The 27416-nt window shown below is 41.2% G+C and overlaps 1 protein-coding gene across 4 annotated transcripts in view; it reads left to right on the top strand.

Moving 5' to 3' along the window:
* Positions 1-27416, top strand: part of TTN (titin) — a 273759-nt gene that overhangs the window by 212161 nt on the left and 34182 nt on the right. For all 4 annotated transcript variants that reach the window (XM_045368331.2, XM_065526517.1, XM_065526515.1 and 1 more), the window contains 18 exons: positions 895-1170; positions 1274-1573; positions 1666-1968; positions 2341-2640; positions 3025-3312; positions 3676-3972; positions 4061-4363; positions 4465-4770; positions 5658-5945; positions 6038-6328; positions 6419-6706; positions 6874-7461; positions 7552-7656; positions 8108-8305; positions 8397-8693; positions 8810-9397; positions 9489-9791; positions 9904-27009. In XM_045368331.2, the coding sequence (XP_045224266.2) occupies positions 895-1170; positions 1274-1573; positions 1666-1968; positions 2341-2640; positions 3025-3312; positions 3676-3972; positions 4061-4363; positions 4465-4770; positions 5658-5945; positions 6038-6328; positions 6419-6706; positions 6874-7461; positions 7552-7656; positions 8108-8305; positions 8397-8693; positions 8810-9397; positions 9489-9791; positions 9904-27009 (22425 nt within the window). The remainder of the gene's footprint in view (positions 1-894; positions 1171-1273; positions 1574-1665; positions 1969-2340; positions 2641-3024; positions 3313-3675; positions 3973-4060; positions 4364-4464; positions 4771-5657; positions 5946-6037; positions 6329-6418; positions 6707-6873; positions 7462-7551; positions 7657-8107; positions 8306-8396; positions 8694-8809; positions 9398-9488; positions 9792-9903; positions 27010-27416) is intronic.

Raw genomic sequence — 27416 nt, 5'->3', positions numbered from 1 at the left:
TGTTGGCTGTACAACAAACATATAAAAAAAAAGCTCATCATCACTGGTCATTAGAGAAATGCAAATCAAAACAACAATGAGATACCATCTCATGCCAGTTAGAATGGCAATCATTAAAAAGTCAGGAAACAACAGGTGCTGGAGAGGATGTGGAGAAATAGGAAAGCTTTTACACTGTTGGTGGGAGTGTAAATTAGTTCAACCATTATGGAAGACAGTGTGGCGATTCCTCAAGGATCTAGAACCAGAAATACCATTTGACCCAGCAATTCCATTACTGGGTATATATCCAAAGGATTATAAATAATTCTACTATAAAGACACATGCACATGTATGTTTATCGTGGCACTGTTCACAATAGCAAAGACTTGGAACCAACCCAAATGTCCATCAGTGATAGACTATATAAAGAAAATGTGGCACATATATACCACAGAATACTACGCAGCCATAAAAAAGGATGAGTTCATGTCCTTTTCAGGGACATGGATGAAGCCGGAAACCATCATTCTCAGCAAACTAACACAAGAACAGAAAACCAAACACCACATGTTCTCACTCATAAGTGGGAGTTGAACAATGAAAACGCATGGACACAGGGAGGGGAGCATCACACACTGGGACCTGTCAGGGGGATGGGGGGCTAGGGGAGGGATAGCATTAGGAGAAATACCTAATGTAGATGATGGGTTGATGGGTGCAGCAAATCACCATGGCACGTGTATACCTATGTAACAAACCTGCACATTCTGCACATGTGTCTCAGAACTTAAAGTATTTAAAAAAAAAAAAAATTGGCGGTAATACAAGCATTAATTTGAACCAGTATAGTTCTCCACCAGAAGAAACTTAACCACCTTCCCAAAATTAGTATCTTTTCATTTTACTTTCAGTGCCACCAAAGATCCTTATGCCAGAGCAAATTACTATCAAAGCTGGGAAAAAACTCCGAATTGAAGCCCATGTGTATGGAAAGCCTCATCCCACCTGTAAATGGAAAAAAGGAGAAGATGAAGTTGTCACATCCAGCCACCTGGCAGTGCATAAAGCAGACAGCTCTTCAATTCTGATCATAAAAGATGTGACTAGAAAAGACAGTGGTTACTACAGCCTCACAGCAGAGAACAGTTCTGGGACAGACACTCAGAAAATCAAAGTTGTAGTCATGGGTGAGTTAAGTATTAGACAAACGGCCATCTAAATATGAAACTCTGAAACATTTTTACCCATCAGATCCTTGTTCTTACATTTCTTTCCTCTTGGTTCATGCAGATGCCCCTGGCCCCCCTCAGCCTCCATTTGACATTTCTGATATAGACGCCGATGCTTGCTCCCTGTCGTGGCACATCCCTCTGGAGGACGGAGGCAGTAACATCACCAATTATATAGTGGAGAAGTGTGATGTAAGCCGAGGTGACTGGGTCACGGCTCTAGCTTCAGTCACAAAAACTTCCTGCAGGGTTGGAAAGCTGATCCCAGGCCAGGAGTACATCTTCCGGGTCCGTGCTGAAAACCGATTTGGCATTTCAGAGCCTCTCACATCTCCAAAGATGGTTGCAGAGTTCCCATTTGGTATGTTTTTGTGAAGGAGAAAAAAAGTTATGTTTTCTTTCTAGTTTGTTACTGAATGTAGAAACTGAAATTTTCCTTGTCTTCATCTCCAGGTGTTCCTAGTGAACCAAAGAATGCACGAGTCACCAAAGTCAACAAGGACTGTATTTTTGTTGCATGGGACAGACCAGACAGTGATGGAGGGAGCCCCATTACTGGTTATCTGATTGAACGCAAGGAAAGAAACAGTTTGCTGTGGGTGAAAGCCAATGATACTCCTGTCCGGTCAACTGAATATCCTTGTGCTGGCCTTATAGAAGGTCTTGAGTATTCATTTAGAATCTATGCCCTAAACAAAGCTGGATCCAGCCCACCCAGCAAACCCACAGAATATGTAACTGCAAGAATGCCAGTTGGTAAGTTTTGGGGGTTTTTTATTGTTGTTGTTGTTGTTTTAGTATTATGGAGGCACATTTAAATCTCAGAGTCTAAGATTTGGACTCCAAGACATAGACAGTAGTAGAGATCTGAAGATTACAACTCCCATTCAAGAATATGGTCTATCTCTTACAATGAAGATGACATATTAAAAAAAGAAAAGGACATACAATTTCCTTTAAAGCATACAGCAAGGACTCAAAAGTGCATACTAGTTGGACAATTATTAAAATGGGATAATTATCATCCTGTTGAGCTTGTTACTTAGCAGCAGGGATGATAATGTGAAATATGGAAGTTTAAACTTCTGCTAGTAAGATAAATGGTGAGTGTACCTCTTTTTGTTTTAGATCCTCCTGGGAAACCTGAAGTTATTGATGTCACCAAGAGTACTGTATCTCTGATCTGGGCACGTCCAAAGCATGATGGAGGCAGTAAAATTATTGGTTATTTCGTAGAAGCTTGCAAACTTCCTGGTGATAAATGGGTACGGTGCAATACTGCACCTCACCAGATTCCCCAGGAAGAGTACACAGCTACTGGCCTAGAAGAGAAAGCTCAGTATCAATTTAGAGCTATTGCCAGGACCGCAGTAAACATTAGCCCACCTTCGGAACCTTCTGATCCAGTGACTATCCTCGCAGAAAATGGTAAGATTCTGCTGAGTATTACAGGCAAAGATGTAACAGCATTCATGATGGTCATTTTTCCTAATAAACAACTAAGTATACACCTAAGGAAGAAAGGAAAAATAAAATGATATTTTATATAAAGACACAAACATTATGATTATGGAGAATCATAATAAAAGCAGGATACACAACTGTGGCAATATATTTTCAATATATTTACAATATAATTTCAATAGTTATTCAATAATGCAGTTATTATTTGTCTATTTAAAATATGCAAAATGAAATAACATTGAAATTCCATTCTTGAAAGAGGTAGCATATGAATTTCCCACTATTATTAATAAGGATTACATAATATAGCCTTGCATATATTAAGTCCTTTATCTTCTTTCTTTCCAGTCCCTCCCAGGATAGACCTGAGTGTGGCTATGAAATCACTGCTTACTGTGAAAGCTGGAACTAATGTCTGCTTGGATGCTACTGTTTTTGGTAAACCAATGCCAACGGTTTCTTGGAAGAAAGATGGCACACTGCTAAAACCAGCAGAAGGCATAAAGATGGCCATGCAGCGGAATCTGTGCACCTTGGAGCTATTCAGCGTGAACCGGAAGGACTCGGGAGACTATACCATTACTGCTGAAAATTCAAGTGGTTCTAAGTCAGCCACCATTAAGCTTAAAGTGTTAGGTAACTAATAAACTTCATTAGAATCCCATATTTTACTTTGGTTAATGGGACGTAAATAGGATTTACAAAATAATGTGGGAGAAGACATACATATTCTAAAGTATATCTCCTATGCACAGAATTATTCTTATGACAGAACCATGTTTTAGAGTTAAAAAGAGCATTAGAAAAATCACATGTTTCAATTACCCAATTTTACAAATGAAGAAACTAAGATTCTAAAAAATTAAGTAATCTCCTAGGTCATATAGGAAATTGACAATAGAAAGACTGCAGTCCAGGTCTCCAGACTTCTACTCTATATTCATTCCCCATTCCAGATATTTTAGTGAAAGACTTCACTCTTCTTCCTTATTCTTTCAGATAAACCGGGTCCTCCAGCATCTGTTAAAATCAACAAAATGTATTCAGATCGTGCAATGCTTTCTTGGGAACCGCCTCTTGAAGATGGAGGCTCAGAAATCACCAACTATATTGTTGACAAACGTGAAACAAGCAGGCCCAACTGGGCTCAAGTCTCTGCAACTGTGCCTATCACCAGCTGCAGCGTGGAGAAACTTATAGAGGGCCATGAGTATCAGTTCCGTATTTGTGCTGAAAATAAATATGGAGTAGGCGATCCAGTCTTCACTGAACCAGCAATTGCCAAAAACCCATACGGTAGGAACATTTCCCGGTGGTTTTTCATTTTACTTTTTAAATATTACCTTTTAGTCTGGGAAATTAACTTTTCAATCAATTTCTGCAGACCCACCAGGACGCTGTGATCCTCCTGTTATTAGCAACATAACCAAAGATCACATGACAGTCAGCTGGAAGCCACCAGCAGATGATGGCGGCTCACCCATCACTGGCTATTTGCTTGAAAAGCGGGAAACCCAGGCTGTTAACTGGACTAAGGTCAACAGAAAACCTATTATAGAAAGAACACTAAAAGCAACAGGTCTTCAAGAAGGTACCGAATATGAGTTCCGTGTTACAGCTATAAATAAAGCTGGACCAGGCAAACCCAGTGACGCATCCAAGGCCGCTTATGCTCGGGACCCTCAGTGTAAGTGTTCATGAACAAGATCCATATCCTGTGTTAAAAGCAGCATGAAACACCCAGGAAGGAGGTTTGAATGAAAATTTCCTATCATTATTTCTTCTCAGATCCTCCTGGCCCACCGGCTTTCCCTAAAGTATATGATACAACTCGTAGCTCCGTGAGTCTATCCTGGGGCAAGCCAGCCTATGACGGCGGCAGCCCTATCATTGGTTATCTCGTTGAAGTAAAACGGGCTGACTCCGATAACTGGGTGAGGTGCAACTTACCACAGAATCTACAGAAAACCCGCTTTGAGGTTACTGGCCTGATGGAAGACACACAATATCAATTTCGTGTGTACGCCGTTAATAAGATTGGATACAGTGACCCCAGTGATGTGCCAGATAAACACTACCCCAAGGACATCTTAAGTAAGTATTACCAGGGGCAATACCTAAGGCTTTTCTTATTAATCATATTCTAAGAGGGAGAATAGAACTCCCTTAGGTAGATTAATTTATTTACAAGGTGTAGACTTGGTAACTCCAGGAGTACTTTTTAGGAGAGCTGGGTGGGTACTTTACGGTATTGTAGAACAGGCAAATCAAATGCAAATGATTTGTGGTTTTGAAAAGCTTTTCATATATATAAGAATTTCATGTCTTCAAAAGACATAGAATGACAGAATTTTATTGGAATGTAAGAATTTTATTTTACGAATAAAGAGGCCTTTTAACTAAGTAGTGAGCTATTTACTATTCTTAGGGTTTCTGTTTTCCAATCCACCATCTCCCTAAGTATGTGATTGGTGGGCTCTCCATCTTAATTTCCCTTCTTCTTATTTTTTCTATTTGCTTATTCTCCATGATAATTTCCCCTTTATTTGAATTACTTGATATTATATGTCACCCTCCAGGTACTTTTCTTCCTACTATGAAATAATAAAGAGAGCTAGAATATGTGGCAGAATACCTTCATGGAATGTAGAAAGGAAAAAACAAGAATGAAAGGGAGCCAAAAATCAATCATCTACTTTCCTTTTAGTATATGTAGCATTTCAGAGTACATAAGGCTCATGAAAAAGGAGGTACAGATCCTCCGGGGAAAACCTGGTTAAACTAAAGCATAGTGGAAAATGGAAAGATCAATAATTAGTACAGAATAGAAAAATGGTTTTGAGGATTGTATTAAGGAAGTTTTAAAGAACAAGAAATTGGCTCTAGAAAATAAATGTATTTTAGGAGTGATAAGGCCAGTCCTTGGAAATACATTTGACTATTAAATTTTTAATTAACTTTCTTCACCCAAAATTAAACAGTTCCACCTGAGGGAGAACTTGATGCGGACTTAAGGAAGACACTCATATTACGTGCTGGAGTTACTATGAGACTATATGTACCAGTAAAAGGACGCCCACCTCCAAAGATTACTTGGTCTAAACCTAATGTCAATCTAAGAGACAGGATTGGACTGGACATAAAGTCAACTGACTTTGACACTTTCTTGCGCTGTGAAAATGTGAACAAATATGATGCAGGAAAATACATCTTAACCCTGGAGAACAGCTGTGGTAAAAAGGAATATACCATTGTTGTGAAAGTGCTTGGTAAGTCTATTTCAAAAAAGAATCATATATATTTTAAAATAGTATATGTATTTTTTACACATTCATTTCTTATTTACCCACTATTTATCCAGATACTCCTGGGCCACCTGTCAATGTGACTGTTAAGGAAATATCCAAAGACTCTGCTTATGTTACCTGGGAGCCTCCCATTATTGATGGTGGAAGCCCCATCATAAACTATGTGGTACAAAAACGTGATGCAGAGAGGAAATCCTGGTCTACAGTGACAACTGAGTGCTCCAAAACGAGCTTCAGAGTATCTAATTTGGAGGAGGGAAAATCCTACTTCTTCCGAGTGTTTGCTGAAAATGAGTATGGCATTGGTGATCCCGGTGAAACTCGTGATGCTGTCAAAGCTTCCCGTAAGCAAATGAACCATCATCCCATCATTTTGAGTGACATGCTTCCTTTGCTATATGGGGCTTACACTTATCATTTCTCCTTTGCTTTAGAAACTCCTGGACCAGTTGTGGACCTGAAAGTGAGGTCTGTAACTAAGTCATCTTGTAGCATTGGCTGGAAAAAGCCTCATAGTGATGGTGGAAGTCGGATTATTGGATATGTAGTTGATTTCCTGACTGAAGAAAATAAGTGGCAACGAGTTATGAAATCCTTAAGCCTACAGTACTCCGCAAAAGATCTGACTGAAGGGAAGGAATATACCTTCAGAGTGAGTGCTGAGAATGAAAATGGAGAAGGAACCCCAAGCGAAATCACTGTGGTGGCAAGGGATGATGTTGGTAAGGCTCTATCCACACATCTTCATTTTTCCTTTATTGTCATCAAAAGTGCACTCTTGTGTCCTACTCATTAGCTTATCTAAAAATCCATTAAAAGCTAGAAGTATGTGAAAAAGTTAATTACCTGGCCTTAAAAATAACAGTAATTTATCTCTGCTATTTTACAGTGGCTCCTGATCTTGACTTAAAGGGTCTACCTGATTTGTGCTACTTGGCTAAAGAAAACAGCAACTTCCGGCTTAAGATCCCCATAAAAGGCAAGCCAGCTCCATCAGTCTCCTGGAAGAAAGGGGAAGATCCTCTAGCAACTGACACTAGAGTCAGTGTTGAGTCATCTGCAGTTAACACAACTCTTATAGTATACGATTGCCAAAAATCTGATGCTGGAAAATACACAATCACACTTAAGAATGTTGCTGGCACCAAGGAAGGAACTATCTCCATAAAGGTTGTTGGCAAGCCTGGCATCCCCACTGGACCAATCAAATTTGATGAAGTCACAGCAGAAGCCATGACCTTAAAGTGGGCTCCTCCAAAGGATGATGGAGGTTCTGAAATCACCAACTATATCCTAGAGAAGAGGGATTCTGTGAACAACAAGTGGGTGACGTGCGCCTCAGCTGTCCAGAAAACCACCTTTAGAGTAACCAGACTTCATGAGGGCATGGAATATACCTTCAGGGTCAGTGCCGAAAATAAATATGGTGTAGGGGAAGGCCTGAAATCGGAGCCAATTGTTGCTAGACATCCATTTGGTAAGTGTCTTAAATTCAGAAGACATGAAGCAAAACATGGTTTTGAGGAGGCTTCTTATTATAAATCTTGCATTATCTACTTTTTTCTAGATGTGCCTGATGCTCCCCCACCTCCCAATATTGTGGAGGTCAGACACGATTCAGTATCTCTAACTTGGACTGACCCCAGGAGAACTGGTGGCTCTCCAATTACAGGTATTTTGTTTATTCTTACCCTACATCTTTTACATCAAGATTCCTCACAAATATTTCCCTGAGAACAGTGGAATGTGTGCTTATCGATAACACTATCTGCTTATACAGAAATGTGTTTTTCTTTCAGTACATATGGTTAATGTTTAATTTTATTGAAAATCTCCTAATGTAATAGTTAATAAAGTATTTCTTATATTTCTTATAATTATAATTATTATAATATCTATTTTTGTAAGTTAAAATTGTTCAACAAAAAAGACAACTATGCATAGTCCAAGGGGAAAAAAATGGCACTATGCTTAGGTAATAAAAGTATAGATACTAGCAAGAATGATTACTTGTTCAATATATATGGATATGTATAAATAATTTGGGCAACACATATATATTGTAAAATCAGGCTGCATTTATACTTTGTATGTGAATGGATACAACCCTGGGTCTTTTGTAGGGTATCATCTGGAGTTCAAGGAAAGAAACAGCCTTCTGTGGAAGAGAGCTAACAAGACTCCGATAAGGATGAGAGACTTTAAAGTGACAGGATTAACTGAAGGTCTTGAATATGAATTCCGAGTTATGGCAATCAATTTAGCAGGTGTGGGCAAGCCAAGTCTCCCATCAGAGCCTGTCGTGGCACTGGACCCGATTGGTAAGTCATTATATGAAGAAAAACCCATGTGCATTTTTTACATGAAGAAAACATTGGTATTTGTTTGACTGGTTTTGTTTTTATGTTTTAGATCCTCCTGGAAAACCTGAGGTTATTAACGTAACAAGGAATTCAGTGACTCTCATTTGGACTGAACCTAAATATGACGGTGGTCATAAGTTAACTGGCTATATAGTGGAGAAGCGAGATCTACCTTCCAAGTCTTGGATGAAAGCCAACCATGTTAATGTCCCAGAATGTGCCTTTACTGTAACTGACCTTGTTGAGGGTGGAAAATATGAATTCAGAATTAGAGCAAAGAATACAGCAGGTGCTATCAGTGCTCCATCAGAAAGTACAGGAACCATTATTTGCAAGGATGAATACGGTAGGTCCATTTTACTTTTTATGTACTTTGTTGTTGTTTTTTTTTAAAAAAAAAAAAAAAAAAAGCAAATTAAGCCTCCTTCCTTTTCTGATTAAAATGTATTTTCTTCTTTGCAGAGGCACCAACAATTGTCCTTGATCCCACAATAAAAGATGGGCTAACAATTAAAGCAGGGGATACCATTGTTTTGAATGCCATTAGCATTCTTGGCAAACCCCTTCCAAAATCAAGTTGGTCCAAGGCAGGAAAAGACATTAGACCATCAGATATCACTCAGATAACTTCAACCCCAACATCTTCCATGCTTACTATCAAGTATGCCACTAGAAAAGATGCCGGTGAATACACCATCACTGCTACCAATCCTTTTGGCACGAAGGAGGAACATGTGAAGGTAACAGTCCTTGATGTACCTGGTCCCCCAGGTCCTATTGAAATCAGTAATGTTTCTGCTGAAAAAGCAACACTTACATGGACACCTCCCTTGGAAGATGGCGGCTCACCAATTAAGTCCTATATACTTGAAAAGAGAGAAACCAGTCGACTTTTGTGGACAGTGGTTTCTGAAGATATTCAGTCTTGCAGGCATGTGGCAACCAAACTTATCCAAGGAAATGAGTACGTCTTCCGGGTCTCAGCTGTAAACCACTATGGCAAAGGAGAACCTGTACAGTCTGAACCTGTCAAAATGGTAGACAGATTTGGTATGTAGAGCATGTGAGGGAATTGAAATGGAAACATTTATAGCAGAGTTTAGGAAATCATGGATTTCTAATAAATTTGCTTCCTTTTCAGGTCCCCCTGGCCCTCCTGAAAAACCAGAGGTCTCAAATGTCACTAAGAACACTGCCACTGTCAGCTGGAAAAGGCCAGTGGATGACGGTGGCAGCGAAATCACAGGATATCATGTAGAAAGGAGAGAAAAGAAAAGCCTGCGGTGGGTGAGAGCAATAAAAACGCCAGTTTCTGATCTCAGATGCAAAGTAACAGGACTGCAAGAAGGAAGCACCTATGAATTCCGTGTCAGTGCAGAAAACAGAGCAGGAATTGGTCCACCCAGTGAGGCTTCAAATTCTGTTCTAATGAAAGATGCAGCATGTTAGTATTTGTCTTTTTCAATACCATTCATTCCAGAATGCCAATATTTTATCTAAATTATCCAAAAGCCAAACTCTGAATATATACTTTTATGTCTTTGTTTCTTTTTCAGATCCTCCAGGACCACCTTCAAATCCGCATGTCACTGATACGACCAAGAAATCTGCTTCTTTGGCATGGGGCAAGCCTCATTATGATGGTGGACTTGAAATCACTGGCTATGTTGTGGAGCATCAAAAAGTAGGAGACGAGGCCTGGATAAAAGATACCACAGGAACTGCCCTCAGAATCACTCAGTTCGTTGTTCCTGATCTTCAGACTAAAGAAAAATACAACTTTAGAATCAGTGCCATCAACGATGCAGGTGTTGGGGAGCCAGCGGTGATTCCAGATGTTGAAATTGTAGAACGGGAAATGGCTCCTGATTTTGAACTAGATGCCGAGCTTCGAAGAACACTTGTTGTTAGAGCAGGACTCAGTATTAGAATATTTGTGCCGATTAAAGGTCGTCCTGCTCCTGAAGTGACATGGACCAAAGATAACATCAACCTGAAAAACCGAGCCAACATTGAAAATACAGAATCATTTACTCTTCTGATTATCCCAGAATGTAACAGATATGATACCGGTAAATTTGTCATGACCATTGAAAACCCGGCTGGGAAGAAAAGTGGCTTTGTGAATGTCAGAGTCTTGGACACGCCAGGCCCAGTCCTCAACCTGCGGCCTACAGACATCACAAAGGACAGTGTCACCCTGCACTGGGACCTCCCTCTGATAGATGGAGGCTCACGTATAACAAATTACATTGTAGAGAAACGTGAAGCAACACGGAAATCTTATTCCACAGTCACCACTAAGTGCCATAAATGCACATATAAAGTTACCGGCTTGTCTGAAGGGTGTGAATACTTCTTCAGAGTGATGGCAGAGAATGAATATGGAATTGGTGAGCCAAGAGAAACTACAGAGCCTGTAAAAGCCTCTGAAGCACCATCTCCACCAGACACCCTTAACATCATGGACATAACTAAGAGCACTGTCAGCCTGGCATGGCCTAAGCCCAAACACGATGGTGGCAGCAAGATCACTGGCTATGTGATTGAAGCCCAAAGAAAAGGCTCTGACCAGTGGACCCACATCACAACCGTGAAAGGGTTAGAATGTGTTGTGAGGAATCTAACTGAAGGAGAGGAATACACCTTCCAAGTGATGGCAGTGAACAGCGCGGGGAGAAGTGCCCCTAGAGAAAGCAGACCCGTCATTGTCAAGGAGCAGACAATGCTTCCAGAGCTGGATCTCCGTGGCATCTATCAGAAACTGGTCATTGCCAGAGCTGGTGACAACATCAAAGTTGAAATTCCAGTGCTCGGTCGACCCAAGCCCACAGTGACATGGAAAAAAGGAGACCAAATTCTTAAACAGACACAGAGAGTTAATTTTGAAACCACAGCAACTTCAACCATTTTAAATATCAATGAGTGTGTCAGAAGTGATAGTGGGCCCTATCCATTAACAGCAAGGAACATTGTAGGAGAGGTTGGTGATGTCATCACCATTCAAGTCCATGATATCCCAGGGCCACCTACTGGACCAATCAAATTTGATGAAGTTTCATCTGATTTTGTAACCTTCTCTTGGGATCCCCCTGAGAACGATGGTGGTGTACCAATAAGCAACTACGTAGTGGAGATGCGGCAGACTGACAGTACTACCTGGGTTGAGTTAGCAACCACCGTTATACGTACTACCTATAAAGCCACCCGCCTTACTACTGGATTAGAGTATCAGTTCCGTGTAAAAGCTCAGAATAGATATGGAGTCGGACCAGGCATCACATCAGCATGTATAGTTGCCAACTATCCATTTAAGGTTCCTGGACCTCCTGGTACCCCTCAGGTAACTGCAGTTACCAAGGATTCAATGACCATTAGCTGGCATGAGCCACTTTCTGATGGTGGAAGCCCTATTTTAGGATATCACGTTGAAAGAAAAGAACGAAATGGTATTCTCTGGCAGACTGTGAGCAAAGCTTTAGTACCAGGCAACATTTTCAAATCAAGTGGACTTACAGATGGTATTGCTTATGAATTCCGGGTGATTGCAGAAAACATGGCAGGCAAAAGCAAGCCAAGCAAGCCATCGGAGCCTATGTTGGCTCTGGATCCCATCGACCCACCTGGAAAACCAATACCTCTAAATATTACAAGACACACAGTGACACTTAAATGGGCTAAGCCTGAATATACTGGGGGCTTTAAAATTACCAGTTATATTGTTGAAAAGAGAGACCTTCCTAATGGACGGTGGCTGAAGGCCAACTTCAGCAACATTTTGGAGAATGAATTTACAGTCAGTGGCCTAACAGAAGATGCTGCATATGAATTCCGTGTGATTGCCAAAAATGCTGCAGGTGCCATCAGTCCACCTTCTGAGCCATCTGATGCTATCACTTGCAGGGATGACATTGAAGCACCAAAGATAAAGGTGGATGTTAAATTTAAGGACACAGTTATATTAAAAGCAGGTGAAACATTCAGACTGGAAGCTGATGTTTCAGGCCGCCCACCTCCAACAATGGAATGGACCAAAGATGGAAAAGAGCTGGAAGGCACAGCAAAGTTAGAAATAAAAATTGCAGATTTCTCTACTCATCTGGTAAACAAAGATTCAACAAGAAGGGATAGTGGTGCCTATACCCTTACAGCAACTAATCCTGGTGGCTTTGCTAAACACATTTTCAATGTCAAAGTTCTTGACAGACCAGGCCCACCTGAAGGACCTTTGGCTGTAACTGAAGTGACATCAGAAAAGTGTGTACTATCATGGTTGCCTCCACTGGATGATGGAGGTGCCAAAATTGATCATTACATAGTACAGAAACGTGAAACCAGCAGATTGGCATGGACAAATGTAGCCTCAGAAGTCCAAGTAACAAAGCTAAAGGTCACTAAACTCTTGAAAGGCAATGAATACATATTCCGTGTCATGGCTGTAAATAAATATGGAGTGGGAGAGCCACTGGAATCAGAGCCTGTGCTTGCAGTGAATCCTTATGGACCCCCTGATCCGCCCAAAAACCCTGAAGTGACAGCTATTACTAAAGACTCGATGGTTGTCTGCTGGGGACATCCTGATTCTGATGGTGGAAGTGAAATCATCAATTATATTGTGGAACGGCGTGATAAAGCTGGCCAACGCTGGATTAAATGCAACAAAAAAACTCTTACTGATTTAAGATATAAAGTGTCTGGACTGACAGAAGGACATGAATATGAGTTCAGGATTATGGCTGAAAATGCTGCTGGAATTAGTGCACCAAGTCCTACCAGTCCATTTTACAAGGCTTGTGACACTGTGTTTAAACCCGGACCACCAGGTAACCCACGTGTTCTAGATACAAGCAGATCATCCATTTCAATCGCTTGGAATAAACCTATCTATGATGGTGGATCAGAAATCACTGGGTATATGGTTGAGATTGCCCTGCCAGAGGAAGATGAATGGCAGATTGTCACTCCACCAGCAGGACTCAAGGCAACTTCTTATACTATCACTGGCCTCACAGAGAATCAGGAATATAAGATTCGCATCTATGCCATGAATTCCGAAGGACTTGGGGAACCCGCCCTTGTTCCTGGAACTCCGAAGGCTGAAGACAGAATGCTGCCTCCAGAAATTGAACTGGATGCTGACCTGCGCAAAGTTGTTACGATAAGGGCCTGCTGCACGCTGAGACTTTTTGTTCCAATCAAAGGAAGGCCTGCACCTGAGGTGAAGTGGGCCCGGGAACATGGAGAATCTTTAGATAAAGCTAGCATTGAATCCACAAGCTCTTACACACTGCTTATTGTTGGAAATGTAAACAGATTTGACAGTGGCAAATACATACTAACTGTAGAAAATAGTTCAGGCAGCAAGTCTGCATTTGTCAACGTTAGAGTTCTTGATACACCAGGCCCTCCACAGAATCTGAAGGTAAAGGAGGTCACTAAGACATCTGTCACACTGACATGGGACCCACCTCTCCTTGATGGAGGTTCAAAAATCAAGAACTATATTGTTGAAAAGCGGGAATCAACAAGAAAAGCATATTCAACTGTTGCAACAAACTGCCACAAGACTTCCTGGAAGGTAGACCAGCTTCAAGAAGGCTGTAGCTACTATTTCAGGGTTCTCGCAGAAAATGAATATGGCATTGGGCTGCCTGCTGAAACCGCGGAATCTGTGAAAGCATCAGAACGACCTCTTCCTCCAGGAAAAATAACTTTGATGGATGTCACAAGAAATAGTGTGTCACTCTCTTGGGAGAAGCCAGAGCATGATGGAGGCAGCCGAATTCTAGGCTACATTGTGGAGATGCAGAGCAAAGGCAGTGACAAATGGGCCACGTGTGCCACAGTCAAGGTCACTGAAGCCACTATCACTGGATTAATTCAGGGTGAAGAATACTCTTTCCGTGTTTCAGCTCAGAATGAAAAGGGCATCAGTGATCCTAGACAACTGAGTGTGCCAGTGATCGCCAAAGATCTTGTCATTCCACCAGCCTTCAAACTCCTGTTCAATACTTTCACTGTACTGGCAGGTGAAGACCTAAAAGTTGATGTTCCATTCATTGGCCGCCCTACCCCAGCTGTAATCTGGCATAAAGATGATGTACCACTGAAGCAGACAACTAGGGTAAATGCAGAGAGCACAGAAAATAATTCACTACTGACAATAAAGGATGCCTGCCGAGAAGATGTTGGCCATTATGTGGTTAAACTGACTAACTCAGCTGGTGAAGCTACTGAAACCCTTAATGTTATTGTCCTTGACAAACCAGGGCCTCCAACTGGACCAGTTAAAATGGATGAAGTGACAGCTGATAGTATTACTCTTTCCTGGGGCCCACCCAAGTATGATGGTGGAAGTTCTATCAATAATTATATTGTTGAGAAACGGGACACTTCCACAACCACCTGGCAAATTGTATCAGCTACAGTTGCAAGGACAACAATAAAGGCTTGCAGACTGAAGACTGGATGTGAATATCAGTTTAGAATTGCAGCTGAAAACAGATACGGAAAGAGTACCTACCTCAATTCAGAGCCTATTGTAGCCCAATATCCATTCAAAGTTCCTGGTCCTCCTGGCACTCCACTTGTCACACTGTCCTCCAGGGACAGCATGGAAGTACAATGGAATGAGCCGGTCAGTGATGGAGGAAGCAGAGTCATTGGCTATCATCTAGAACGCAAGGAAAGAAATAGTATCCTCTGGGTTAAGTTGAATAAAACACCTATTCCTCAAACCAAGTTTAAGACAACTGGCCTTGAAGAAGGTGTTGAATATGAATTTAGAGTCTCCGCAGAGAACATCGTGGGCATTGGCAAGCCGAGTAAAGTATCAGAATGTTATGTGGCTCGTGACCCATGTGATCCACCAGGACGGCCAGAGGCAATCATTGTCACAAGGAATTCTGTGACTCTTCAGTGGAAGAAACCCACCTATGATGGTGGAAGCAAGATCACTGGTTATATTGTTGAGAAGAAAGAATTACCTGAGGGCCGTTGGATGAAAGCCAGTTTTACAAATATTATTGACACTCATTTTGAAGTAACTGGCCTAGTTGAAGATCACAGATATGAGTTCCGGGTTATAGCCCGAAATGCCGCAGGAGTGTTTAGTGAGCCTTCAGAAAGCACAGGGGCAATAACAGCTAGAGATGAGGTAGATCCACCACGAATAAGTATGGATCCAAAATACAAAGACACAATCGTGGTTCATGCTGGTGAATCATTCAAGATTGATGCAGATATTTATGGCAAACCAATACCAACCATTCAGTGGATAAAAGGTGATCAGGAGCTTTCAAACACAGCTCGATTAGAAATAAAGAGCACTGACTTTGCCACCAGTCTCAGTGTAAAAGATGCAGTACGTGTCGACAGTGGAAATTACATACTGAAGGCCAAAAATGTTGCAGGAGAGAGATCAGTTACTGTGAATGTCAAGGTTCTTGATAGACCAGGGCCACCTGAAGGACCTGTTGTTATCTCAGGAGTTACAGCAGAAAAATGCACACTAGCTTGGAAACCTCCACTTCAGGATGGTGGGAGTGATATCATAAATTATATTGTGGAAAGGAGAGAAACCAGCCGCTTAGTTTGGACTGTGGTTGATGCCAATGTGCAGACTCTCAGCTGCAAGGTTACTAAGCTTCTTGAAGGCAATGAATATACTTTCCGTATAATGGCGGTAAACAAATATGGTGTTGGTGAACCTCTTGAATCTGAGCCAGTAATTGCCAAGAATCCATTTGTAGTACCAGATGCACCAAAAGCTCCAGAAGTCACAACAGTGACCAAGGACTCAATGATTGTTGTATGGGAAAGACCAGCATCTGATGGTGGCAGTGAAATTCTTGGATATGTTCTTGAGAAACGGGATAAAGAAGGCATTAGATGGACAAGATGCCATAAGCGTCTGATTGGAGAGTTGCGCCTGAGAGTAACTGGACTCTTAGAAAATCACAATTATGAGTTCAGAGTTTCTGCTGAGAATGCTGCTGGACTTAGTGAACCAAGCCCTCCTTCTGCATACCAAAAGGCTTGTGATCCTATTTATAAACCAGGACCTCCAAACAACCCCAAAGTCATAGATATTACCAGATCTTCAGTATTCCTATCTTGGAGCAAACCAATATATGATGGTGGCTGTGAAATCCAAGGATACATTGTTGAAAAATGTGATGTGAGTGTTGGTGAATGGACAATGTGCACTCCACCAACGGGAATTAATAAAACAAACATAGAAGTAGAAAAGCTGTTGGAAAAGCATGAATACAACTTCCGTATCTGTGCTATTAATAAAGCTGGAGTTGGAGAACATGCCGATGTCCCTGGACCTATTATAGTTGAAGAAAAATTGGAAGCACCAGACATTGATCTTGACCTAGAACTAAGGAAAATCATAAATATAAGGGCAGGTGGCTCCTTAAGGTTATTTGTTCCTATAAAAGGTCGTCCTACACCAGAAGTTAAATGGGGAAAGATGGATGGTGAAATTCGAGATGCAGCTATAATTGATGTCACTAGCAGTTTCACCTCTCTTGTTCTTGACAATGTCAACCGATATGATAGTGGAAAATATACACTTACATTAGAAAACAGCAGTGGAACAAAGTCTGCCTTTGTTACTGTGAGAGTTCTGGACACGCCAAGTCCACCTGTTAACCTGAAAGTCACAGAAATCACCAAAGACTCGGTATCAATTACATGGGAACCTCCTTTGTTGGATGGGGGATCCAAAATAAAAAATTACATTGTTGAGAAACGTGAAGCCACAAGAAAATCATATGCTGCTGTTGTAACTAATTGCCATAAGAATTCTTGGAAAATCGATGAGCTCCAAGAAGGTTGCAGTTATTACTTCAGAGTCACAGCTGAGAATGAGTATGGTATTGGCCTTCCTGCCCAGACTGCTGATCCAATTAAGGTTGCAGAAGTCCCACAACCTCCTGGAAAAATAACTGTGGATGATGTCACCAGAAACAGTGTCTCTCTGAGTTGGACAAAACCTGAACATGATGGTGGCAGTAAAATCATTCAGTATATTGTGGAAATGCAAGCTAAACACAGTGAGAAATGGTCAGAGTGTGCTCGAGTAAAGTCTCTTGAAGCAGTAATTTCCAACCTAACTCAAGGGGAAGAATATCTTTTTAGAGTTGTTGCTGTAAATGAAAAGGGGAGAAGTGACCCTCGGTCCCTTGCAGTTCCAATAGTTGCCAAAGATCTGGTAATTGAGCCAGATGTAAAACCTGCATTCAGTAGTTACAGTGTACAGGTTGGCCAAGATTTGAAAATAGAAGTGCCAATTTCTGGACGTCCTAAGCCAACAATTACCTGGACTAAAGATGGTCTCCCACTGAAGCAGACCACAAGAATCAATGTTACTGATTCACTGGATCTCACCACACTCAGTATTAAAGAAACTCATAAGGATGATGGTGGACAATATGGAATCATGGTTGCCAATATTGTTGGTCAGAAGACAGCATCCATCGAAATTGTAACTCTAGATAAACCTGATCCTCCAAAAGGACCTGTTAAATTTGATGATGTCAGTGCTGAAAGTATTACATTATCTTGGAACCCTCCATTATATACAGGGGGCTGCCAAATCACCAATTACATTGTTCAGAAAAGAGATACAACCACCACAGTATGGGATGTTGTTTCTGCTACTGTTGCTAGAACTACACTCAAAGTGACCAAACTGAAAACTGGTACAGAATACCAATTTAGAATATTTGCCGAAAACAGATATGGACAAAGTTTTGCCTTAGAATCTGATCCAATTGTAGCTCAATATCCCTACAAAGAACCAGGCCCTCCAGGTACACCATTTGCCACAGCCATTTCCAAAGACTCCATGGTCATACAGTGGCATGAACCAGTCAACAATGGTGGAAGCCCAGTCATAGGTTACCACCTGGAGAGAAAAGAAAGAAATAGTATTTTGTGGACAAAGGTCAACAAAACTATTATTCATGACACCCAATTCAAAGCACAGAATCTTGAAGAAGGCATTGAATATGAATTCAGAGTGTATGCAGAAAATATTGTTGGTGTAGGCAAAGCAAGCAAGAATTCTGAATGCTATGTAGCCAGAGATCCCTGTGACCCACCAGGAACCCCAGAACCAATAATGGTTAAAAGAAATGAAATCACTTTACAGTGGACCAAACCTGTATATGATGGTGGAAGTATGATTACAGGCTACATTGTAGAGAAACGTGATTTGCCTGATGGTCGTTGGATGAAAGCCAGCTTTACAAATGTCATTGAAACTCAATTTACTGTGTCAGGTCTTACTGAAGATCAAAGATACGAATTCAGAGTCATTGCAAAGAATGCCGCTGGTGCAATAAGTAAACCCTCTGACAGTACTGGACCAATAACTGCCAAGGATGAAGTTGAACTCCCAAGAATTTCAATGGATCCAAAATTCAGAGACACAATTGTGGTAAATGCTGGAGAAACATTCAGACTTGAGGCTGATGTCCATGGAAAGCCCCTACCTACCATTGAGTGGTTAAGAGGAGATAAGGAAATTGAAGAATCTGCTAGATGTGAAATAAAGAACACAGACTTCAAGGCTTTACTTATTGTAAAAGATGCAATTAGAATTGATGGTGGGCAGTATATTTTAAGAGCTTCCAATGTTGCAGGTTCTAAGTCATTCCCAGTAAATGTAAAAGTATTAGATAGACCAGGACCTCCAGAAGGGCCAGTCCAGGTTACTGGAGTCACTTCTGAAAAATGCTCTTTAACATGGTCTCCACCACTTCAAGATGGTGGCAGTGACATTTCTCACTATGTTGTTGAAAAGCGAGAAACCAGTCGACTTGCCTGGACTGTTGTTGCTTCAGAAGTTGTGACCAATTCTCTGAAAGTTACCAAACTCTTAGAAGGTAATGAATATATTTTCCGTATAATGGCTGTCAACAAATATGGTGTTGGAGAGCCTTTGGAATCTGCACCAGTACTAATGAAAAATCCATTTGTGCTTCCTGGACCACCAAAAAGCTTGGAAGTCACAAATATTGCCAAAGACTCCATGACCGTCTGTTGGAACCGTCCAGATAGTGATGGTGGAAGTGAGATTATTGGTTACATTGTAGAGAAAAGAGACAGAAGTGGCATTCGATGGATAAAATGTAATAAACGCCACATTACAGATTTGCGTCTAAGAGTGACAGGATTAACAGAAGATCATGAGTATGAATTCAGGGTCTCTGCAGAAAATGCTGCTGGAGTTGGGGAACCAAGTCCAGCTACAGTTTATTATAAAGCCTGTGATCCTGTGTTCAAACCTGGCCCACCCACCAATGCACACATTGTAGACACCACCAAAAATTCAATCACACTTGCCTGGGGTAAACCCATCTATGACGGTGGCAGTGAGATCCTGGGATACGTAGTAGAAATCTGTAAAGCAGATGAAGAAGAATGGCAAATAGTTACTCCACAGACTGGCCTAAGAGTTACTCGATTTGAAATTTCAAAACTCACTGAACACCAAGAGTATAAAATACGAGTCTGTGCCCTCAACAAAGTTGGTTTAGGTGAGGCTACATCAGTTCCTGGTACTGTGAAACCAGAAGACAAACTTGAAGCACCTGAACTTGACCTTGACTCTGAATTAAGAAAAGGAATTGTTGTAAGAGCTGGTGGATCTGCCAGAATTCACATTCCATTCAAAGGTCGTCCAACGCCTGAGATCACTTGGTCTCGAGAGGAAGGTGAATTCACAGATAAGGTCCAAATTGAAAAGGGAGTAAACTATACCCAACTATCAATAGATAACTGTGATAGAAATGATGCTGGAAAATACATTCTTAAGTTGGAAAACAGCAGTGGATCAAAGTCTGCTTTTGTAACTGTGAAAGTTCTTGACACTCCAGGACCACCACAGAATTTGGCAGTCAAAGAAGTGAGAAAAGATTCTGTCCTCCTGGTATGGGAGCCACCCATCATTGATGGAGGTGCAAAGGTCAAGAACTATGTGATTGACAAACGTGAGTCAACCAGAAAAGCATATGCTAATGTGAGTAGTAAATGCAGCAAAACAAGTTTTAAAGTGGAAAATCTTACAGAAGGAGCCATTTATTACTTCAGAGTCATGGCTGAAAATGAATTTGGAGTTGGTGTTCCAGTGGAAACTGTTGATGCCGTGAAAGCTGCTGAACCTCCTTCCCCACCAGGAAAGGTTACACTCACTGATGTGTCCCAGACCAGTGCATCACTTATGTGGGAGAAACCTGAACATGATGGTGGTAGCAGAATCCTGGGGTATGTTGTTGAAATGCAGCCCAAAGGAACTGAAAAATGGAGCATTGTGGCGGAATCCAAAGTCTGTAATGCAGTTGTTACTGGTTTGAGTTCTGGACAAGAATATCAGTTCCGTGTCAAAGCTTATAATGAGAAAGGAAAAAGCGATCCAAGAGTGCTGGGTGTTCCTGTCATAGCCAAGGACTTGACTATACAGCCTAGTTTAAAGTTACCATTTAACACATATAGTATCCAAGCTGGAGAAGATCTTAAAATAGAAATTCCAGTTATAGGCCGACCAAGACCTAACGTTTCTTGGGTCAAAGATGGTGAGCCTCTTAAACAGACAACAAGAGTAAACGTTGAAGAAACAGCTACCTCAACTGTTTTGCACATTAAAGAAGGTAACAAAGATGACTTTGGAAAATACACCATAACAGCAACAAATAGTGCAGGCACAGCAACAGAAAATCTCAGTGTTATCGTTTTAGAAAAGCCTGGACCTCCAGTTGGCCCAGTTCGGTTTGATGAAGTTAGTGCAGACTTTGTAGTCATATCTTGGGAACCTCCAGCCTATACTGGTGGCTGCCAAATAAGCAACTACATTGTAGAGAAGCGAGATACAACCACCACCACTTGGCACATGGTATCAGCAACAGTTGCAAGAACAACAATTAAAATAACCAAACTGAAAACAGGCACGGAGTACCAGTTTAGAATTTTTGCTGAAAACAGGTATGGAAAAAGTGCCCCACTGGATTCTAAGCCAGTTATTGTACAGTATCCATTTAAAGAACCTGGACCACCTGGAACTCCTTTTGTGACATCAATCTCAAAAGATCAAATGCTTGTGCACTGGCATGAGCCAGTTCATGATGGAGGCACCAAAATTATTGGCTACCATCTTGAACAGAAAGAAAAGAACAGTATTTTATGGGTCAAGTTAAATAAGACCCCCATTCAGGACACCAAATTCAAAACAACTGGGCTTGATGAGGGCCTTGAGTATGAGTTCAAAGTTTCTGCTGAAAATATTGTTGGCATTGGCAAGCCTAGCAAAGTGTCGGAATGCTATATTGCTCGTGATCCATGTGACCCACCTGGTCGCCCTGAAGCCATTGTTATTACAAGAAACAATGTCACACTGAAATGGAAGAAACCTGCCTATGATGGTGGTAGCAAAATAACAGGTTACCTTGTAGAAAAGAAAGATCTACCTGATGGCCGCTGGATGAAAGCCAGCTTTACCAACGTATTAGAAACTGAATTTACAGTGAGTGGACTTGTAGAAGACCAAAGATACGAATTTAGAGTAATTGCAAGAAATGCAGCTGGAAACTTTAGTGAACCATCTGAAAGTAGTGGTGCCATTACTGCAAGAGATGAAATTGATGCACCAAATGCCTCTCTGGATCCAAAATATAAAGATGTCATCGTTGTTCATGCAGGAGAGACTTTTGTTCTTGAAGCCGACATCCGTGGCAAACCTATACCTGATGTTGTTTGGTCAAAAGATGGAAAAGAACTTGAAGAAACAGCTGCTAGAATGGAAATTAAATCTACTATTCAGAAAACAACTCTTGTTGTCAAAGACTGTATACGGACTGATGGAGGACAATATATTCTGAAACTCAGCAATGTTGGTGGTACAAAGTCTATACCCATCACTGTAAAGGTACTTGACAGGCCAGGGCCTCCTGAAGGGCCTCTGAAAGTTACTGGAGTTACTGCAGAAAAATGTTACCTGGCATGGAACCCACCTTTGCAAGATGGTGGTGCTAATATTTCACATTACATCATTGAAAAGAGGGAGACAAGCCGACTCTCTTGGACCCAGGTTTCAACTGAGGTACAGGCCCTTAACTACAAAGTTACTAAACTTCTTCCTGGTAATGAGTACATTTTCCGTGTCATGGCTGTGAATAAATACGGAATTGGAGAGCCCTTGGAATCTGGGCCTGTTACAGCCTGTAATCCTTATAAGCCACCAGGTCCTCCTTCAACACCTGAAGTCTCAGCAATCACCAAAGATTCTATGGTAGTAACATGGGCACGCCCAGTAGACGATGGAGGTGCTGAAATTGAGGGCTACATTCTTGAAAAACGAGATAAGGAAGGCGTTAGATGGACCAAGTGCAACAAGAAAACATTAACGGATCTCCGGCTCAGGGTAACTGGTCTTACCGAAGGCCATTCCTATGAATTCAGAGTTGCTGCTGAAAATGCAGCTGGTGTGGGAGAACCTAGTGAGCCATCTGTTTTCTACCGTGCATGTGATGCCTTGTATCCACCAGGTCCACCAAGCAATCCAAAAGTGACGGACACTTCCAGATCTTCTGTCTCCCTGGCATGGAGTAAGCCAATTTATGATGGTGGTGCACCTGTTAAAGGCTATGTTGTAGAGGTCAAAGAAGCTGCTGCAGATGAATGGACAACTTGTACTCCACCAACAGGACTACAAGGAAAGCAGTTCACAGTGACCAAGCTTAAAGAAAATACTGAATATAACTTCCGTATTTGTGCCATCAATTCTGAAGGTGTAGGTGAACCTGCAACTCTACCTGGTTCAGTGGTTGCTCAGGAGAGGATAGAGCCACCAGAAATAGAACTCGATGCTGATCTCAGAAAGGTGGTCGTTCTGCGTGCAAGTGCTACTTTACGCTTATTTGTCACTATCAAAGGTCGACCAGAACCCGAAGTTAAATGGGAAAAGGCAGAAGGCATTCTCACTGATAGGGCTCAGATCGAGGTGACCAGCTCATTTACAATGTTGGTGATTGATAATGTTACCAGATTTGACAGTGGTCGGTATAATCTGACATTAGAAAATAATAGTGGCTCCAAAACAGCTTTTGTTAACGTCAGAGTTCTTGACTCACCAAGTGCTCCTGTGAATTTGACTGTAAGAGAAGTGAAGAAAGACTCAGTGACGTTGTCCTGGGAACCGCCACTTATTGATGGTGGAGCTAAGATTACAAACTACATTGTTGAAAAACGAGAAACTACAAGAAAAGCCTATGCTACTGTTACAAACAATTGCACTAAAACTACTTTCAGAATTGAAAATCTACAAGAAGGATGTTCCTACTACTTCCGAGTCTTGGCTTCCAATGAATATGGGATTGGTTTGCCAGCTGAAACAACGGAACCCGTTAAAGTGTCTGAACCACCCCTCCCACCTGGAAGAGTAACTCTTGTTGATGTGACCCGTAATACAGCTACAATTAAGTGGGAGAAACCAGAAAGTGATGGTGGCAGCAAAATTATTGGTTATGTGGTTGAAATGCAGACTAAAGGGAGTGAAAAGTGGAGCACCTGCACACAAGTTAAGACTCTAGAAGCAACTATATCTGGCTTAACTGCAGGAGAAGAGTATGTCTTCAGGGTAGCTGCAGTTAATGAAAAGGGAAGAAGTGATCCAAGACAACTTGGAGTGCCAGTAATTGCAAGGGATATTGAAATAAAGCCTTCAGTTGAGCTTCCTTTCCATACTTTCAACGTAAAGGCTAGAGAACAACTTAAGATTGATGTGCCATTCAAAGGAAGACCTCAAGCTACTGTGAACTGGAAAAAAGATGGTCAGACTCTTAAAGAGACAACTAGAGTCAATGTTTCTTCTTCAAAGACTGTAACATCACTATCTATTAAGGAAGCTTCAAGGGAAGATGTTGGAACTTATGAATTATGTGTTTCAAACAGTGCTGGATCCATAACAGTTCCTCTTACTATAATTGTCCTTGACAGACCGGGACCTCCAGGTCCTATACGTATTGATGAAGTTAGTTGTGACAACATAACCATTTCTTGGAATCCTCCAGAATATGATGGTGGCTGCCAAATTAGCAATTACATCGTTGAAAAGAGAGAAACCACCTCTACAACATGGCACACAGTTTCACAAGCAGTTGCAAGAACATCCATTAAAATAGTTCGCCTGACCACAGGAAGTGAGTATCAGTTCCGTGTTTGTGCAGAAAACCGCTATGGAAAGAGCTCCTACAGTGAATCTTCAGCTGTTGTTGCAGAGTATCCATTCAGTCCCCCAGGTCCTCCTGGTACTCCTAAAGTTGTGCATGCCACAAAATCTACCATGCTTGTAACCTGGCAAGTGCCAGTTAATGACGGAGGAAGTCGAGTAATTGGCTATCATCTTGAGTATAAAGAAAGAAGCAGCATTCTTTGGTCAAAAGCAAATAAAATCCTCATTGCTGATACTCAAATGAAAGTCTCCGGCCTTGATGAAGGACTGATGTATGAGTATCGTGTATATGCTGAGAATATTGCTGGAATCGGTAAATGCAGTAAATCTTGTGAACCAGTCCCTGCAAGAGATCCTTGTGACCCTCCTGGACAACCTGAAGTCACAAATATCACAAGAAAATCAGTGTCACTTAAATGGTCTAAACCACATTATGATGGTGGAGCTAAAATCACAGGATACATTGTTGAACGCAGAGAACTACCAGATGGCCGGTGGCTGAAGTGCAATTATACTAATATACAGGAAACACACTTTGAAGTAACTGAACTTACTGAAGATCAGCGTTATGAATTCCGGGTTTTTGCAAAGAATGCTGCTGACTCAATTAGTGAGCCATCTGAATCCACTGGGCCTATTACAGTTAAAGATGATGTTGAGGCTCCAAGAATTATGATGGATGTCAAGTTCCGAGATGTTATTGTTGTCAAAGCTGGAGAGGTCCTTAAGATAAATGCAGACATTGCAGGGCGACCTCTGCCAGTAATTTCCTGGGCCAAGGATGGTGTAGAAATTGAAGAAAGAGCAAGAACAGAAATAATCTCAACAGACAATCATACTTTGTTAACAGTTAAAGACTGTGTAAGACGAGACACTGGGCAATATGTACTAACACTGAAGAATGTTGCCGGCACTCGGTCTGTGGCCATTAATTGCAAGGTACTTGATAAGCCTGGTCCACCAGCAGGACCACTTGAAATAAATGGCCTCACTGCTGAGAAATGCTCTCTTTCCTGGGGACGCCCCCAAGAAGATGGTGGTGCAGATATCGACTATTACATCGTAGAAAAACGTGAAACAAGCCACCTTGCATGGACAATATGTGAAGGAGAGTTACGGACGACATCCTGTAAAGTAACCAAGTTACTCAAAGGCAATGAATATATATTTAGAGTAACTGGTGTTAATAAATACGGTGTTGGTGAGCCTCTAGAGAGTATAGCTGTAAAGGCACTAGATCCATTTACAGTTCCAAGTCCACCCACATCTTTGGAAATTACTTCTGTGACGAAAGAATCTATGACGCTTTGCTGGTCAAGACCTGAGAGTGATGGAGGTAGTGAAATATCTGGATATATAATTGAAAGACGAGAGAAAAATAGCCTAAGATGGGTGCGTGTAAACAAAAAACCAGTTTATGATCTGAGAGTGAAATCAACAGGACTTCGGGAAGGATGTGAATATGAATATCGTGTTTATGCAGAAAATGCTGCTGGCCTAAGTCTTCCAAGTGAAACCTCTCCCTTAATTCGAGCAGAAGATCCAGTGTTCCTACCATCTCCTCCATCTAAACCCAAAATTGTGGACTCAGGCAAGACAACTATAACTATTGCCTGGGTTAAGCCACTGTTTGATGGTGGGGCCCCAATAACTGGATATACTGTTGAATACAAAAAATCTGATGACACTGACTGGAAAACTGCCATTCAGAGCTTACGAGGGACAGAATATACAATAAGTGGACTAACAACAGGAGCTGAATATATTTTCAGAGTAAGATCTGTCAATAAGGTTGGTGCTAGTGACCCCAGTGATAGCTCCGACCCTCAGATAGCAAAGGAAAGAGAAGAAGAACCTGTATTTGATATTGACAGTGAAATGAGGAAGACTTTGATTGTCAAGGCCGGTGCCTCATTTACCATGACTGTGCCTTTCCGAGGAAGACCAGTGCCCAATGTCTTGTGGAGTAAGCCAGACACTGACCTCCGCACTAGAGCTTATATTGATACCACAGACTCTCGTACCTCACTGACCATTGAAAATGCCAACAGAAATGACTCTGGAAAGTACACATTAACAATTCAGAATGTTTTGAGTGCTGCTTCACTGACCTTAGTTGTCAAAGTTTTAGATTCCCCGGGTCCTCCAACCAACATTGCTGTGCAAGATGTAACCAAAGAGTCTGCAGTGTTATCCTGGGATGTTCCTGAAAACGATGGTGGAGCACCAGTGAAGAATTACCACATAGAAAAACGTGAGGCCAGCAAGAAAGCATGGGTCTCTGTGACCAACAACTGTAACCGCCTCTCCTACAAAGTTACCAATTTACAAGAAGGAGCTATCTACTACTTCAGAGTCTCTGGAGAAAATGAGTTTGGTGTTGGTATACCAGCTGAAACAAAGGAAGGAGTAAAAATAACAGGTATGTTTTAAGAATAAGGAAATTCTACATATCCACATTAATTTTGCTAGAATAGTGTGAATCATTCTAATTAGTCATTATTTCATCTTAAATGCTTTTGGGTTCACACCCTTCACACCCCAGACTATTCATACTATGGCACAAAATGGAATCTCTAGTGAAGAAAGTCTTTCGTTGATTAAAAAAACAGAAATTTACATAGCTAAAATTGGACAATTTATGTTGAATTTAAGTATTATTGAATCTAACTGTATGTATATGTAGGTATACATGCTTATATATACACAGATTTTACATATATATAGTGTGTTTGACACATATATCATATGTATGTGCATGTGTGTGTGTGTACAGAAATTGTATCATAAAGTTTTTTAAAAGATTGTTCATCTTGTTCCTCTTTTTTA

This window comes from Macaca fascicularis, chromosome 12, assembly GCF_037993035.2.
Source record: "Macaca fascicularis isolate 582-1 chromosome 12, T2T-MFA8v1.1".
In the NCBI taxonomy this organism is placed as follows: Eukaryota; Metazoa; Chordata; class Mammalia; order Primates; family Cercopithecidae; genus Macaca; species Macaca fascicularis.
Note: the sequence above shows the minus strand (reverse complement) of the source record. Positions and strands in the feature narration are given on the sequence as shown.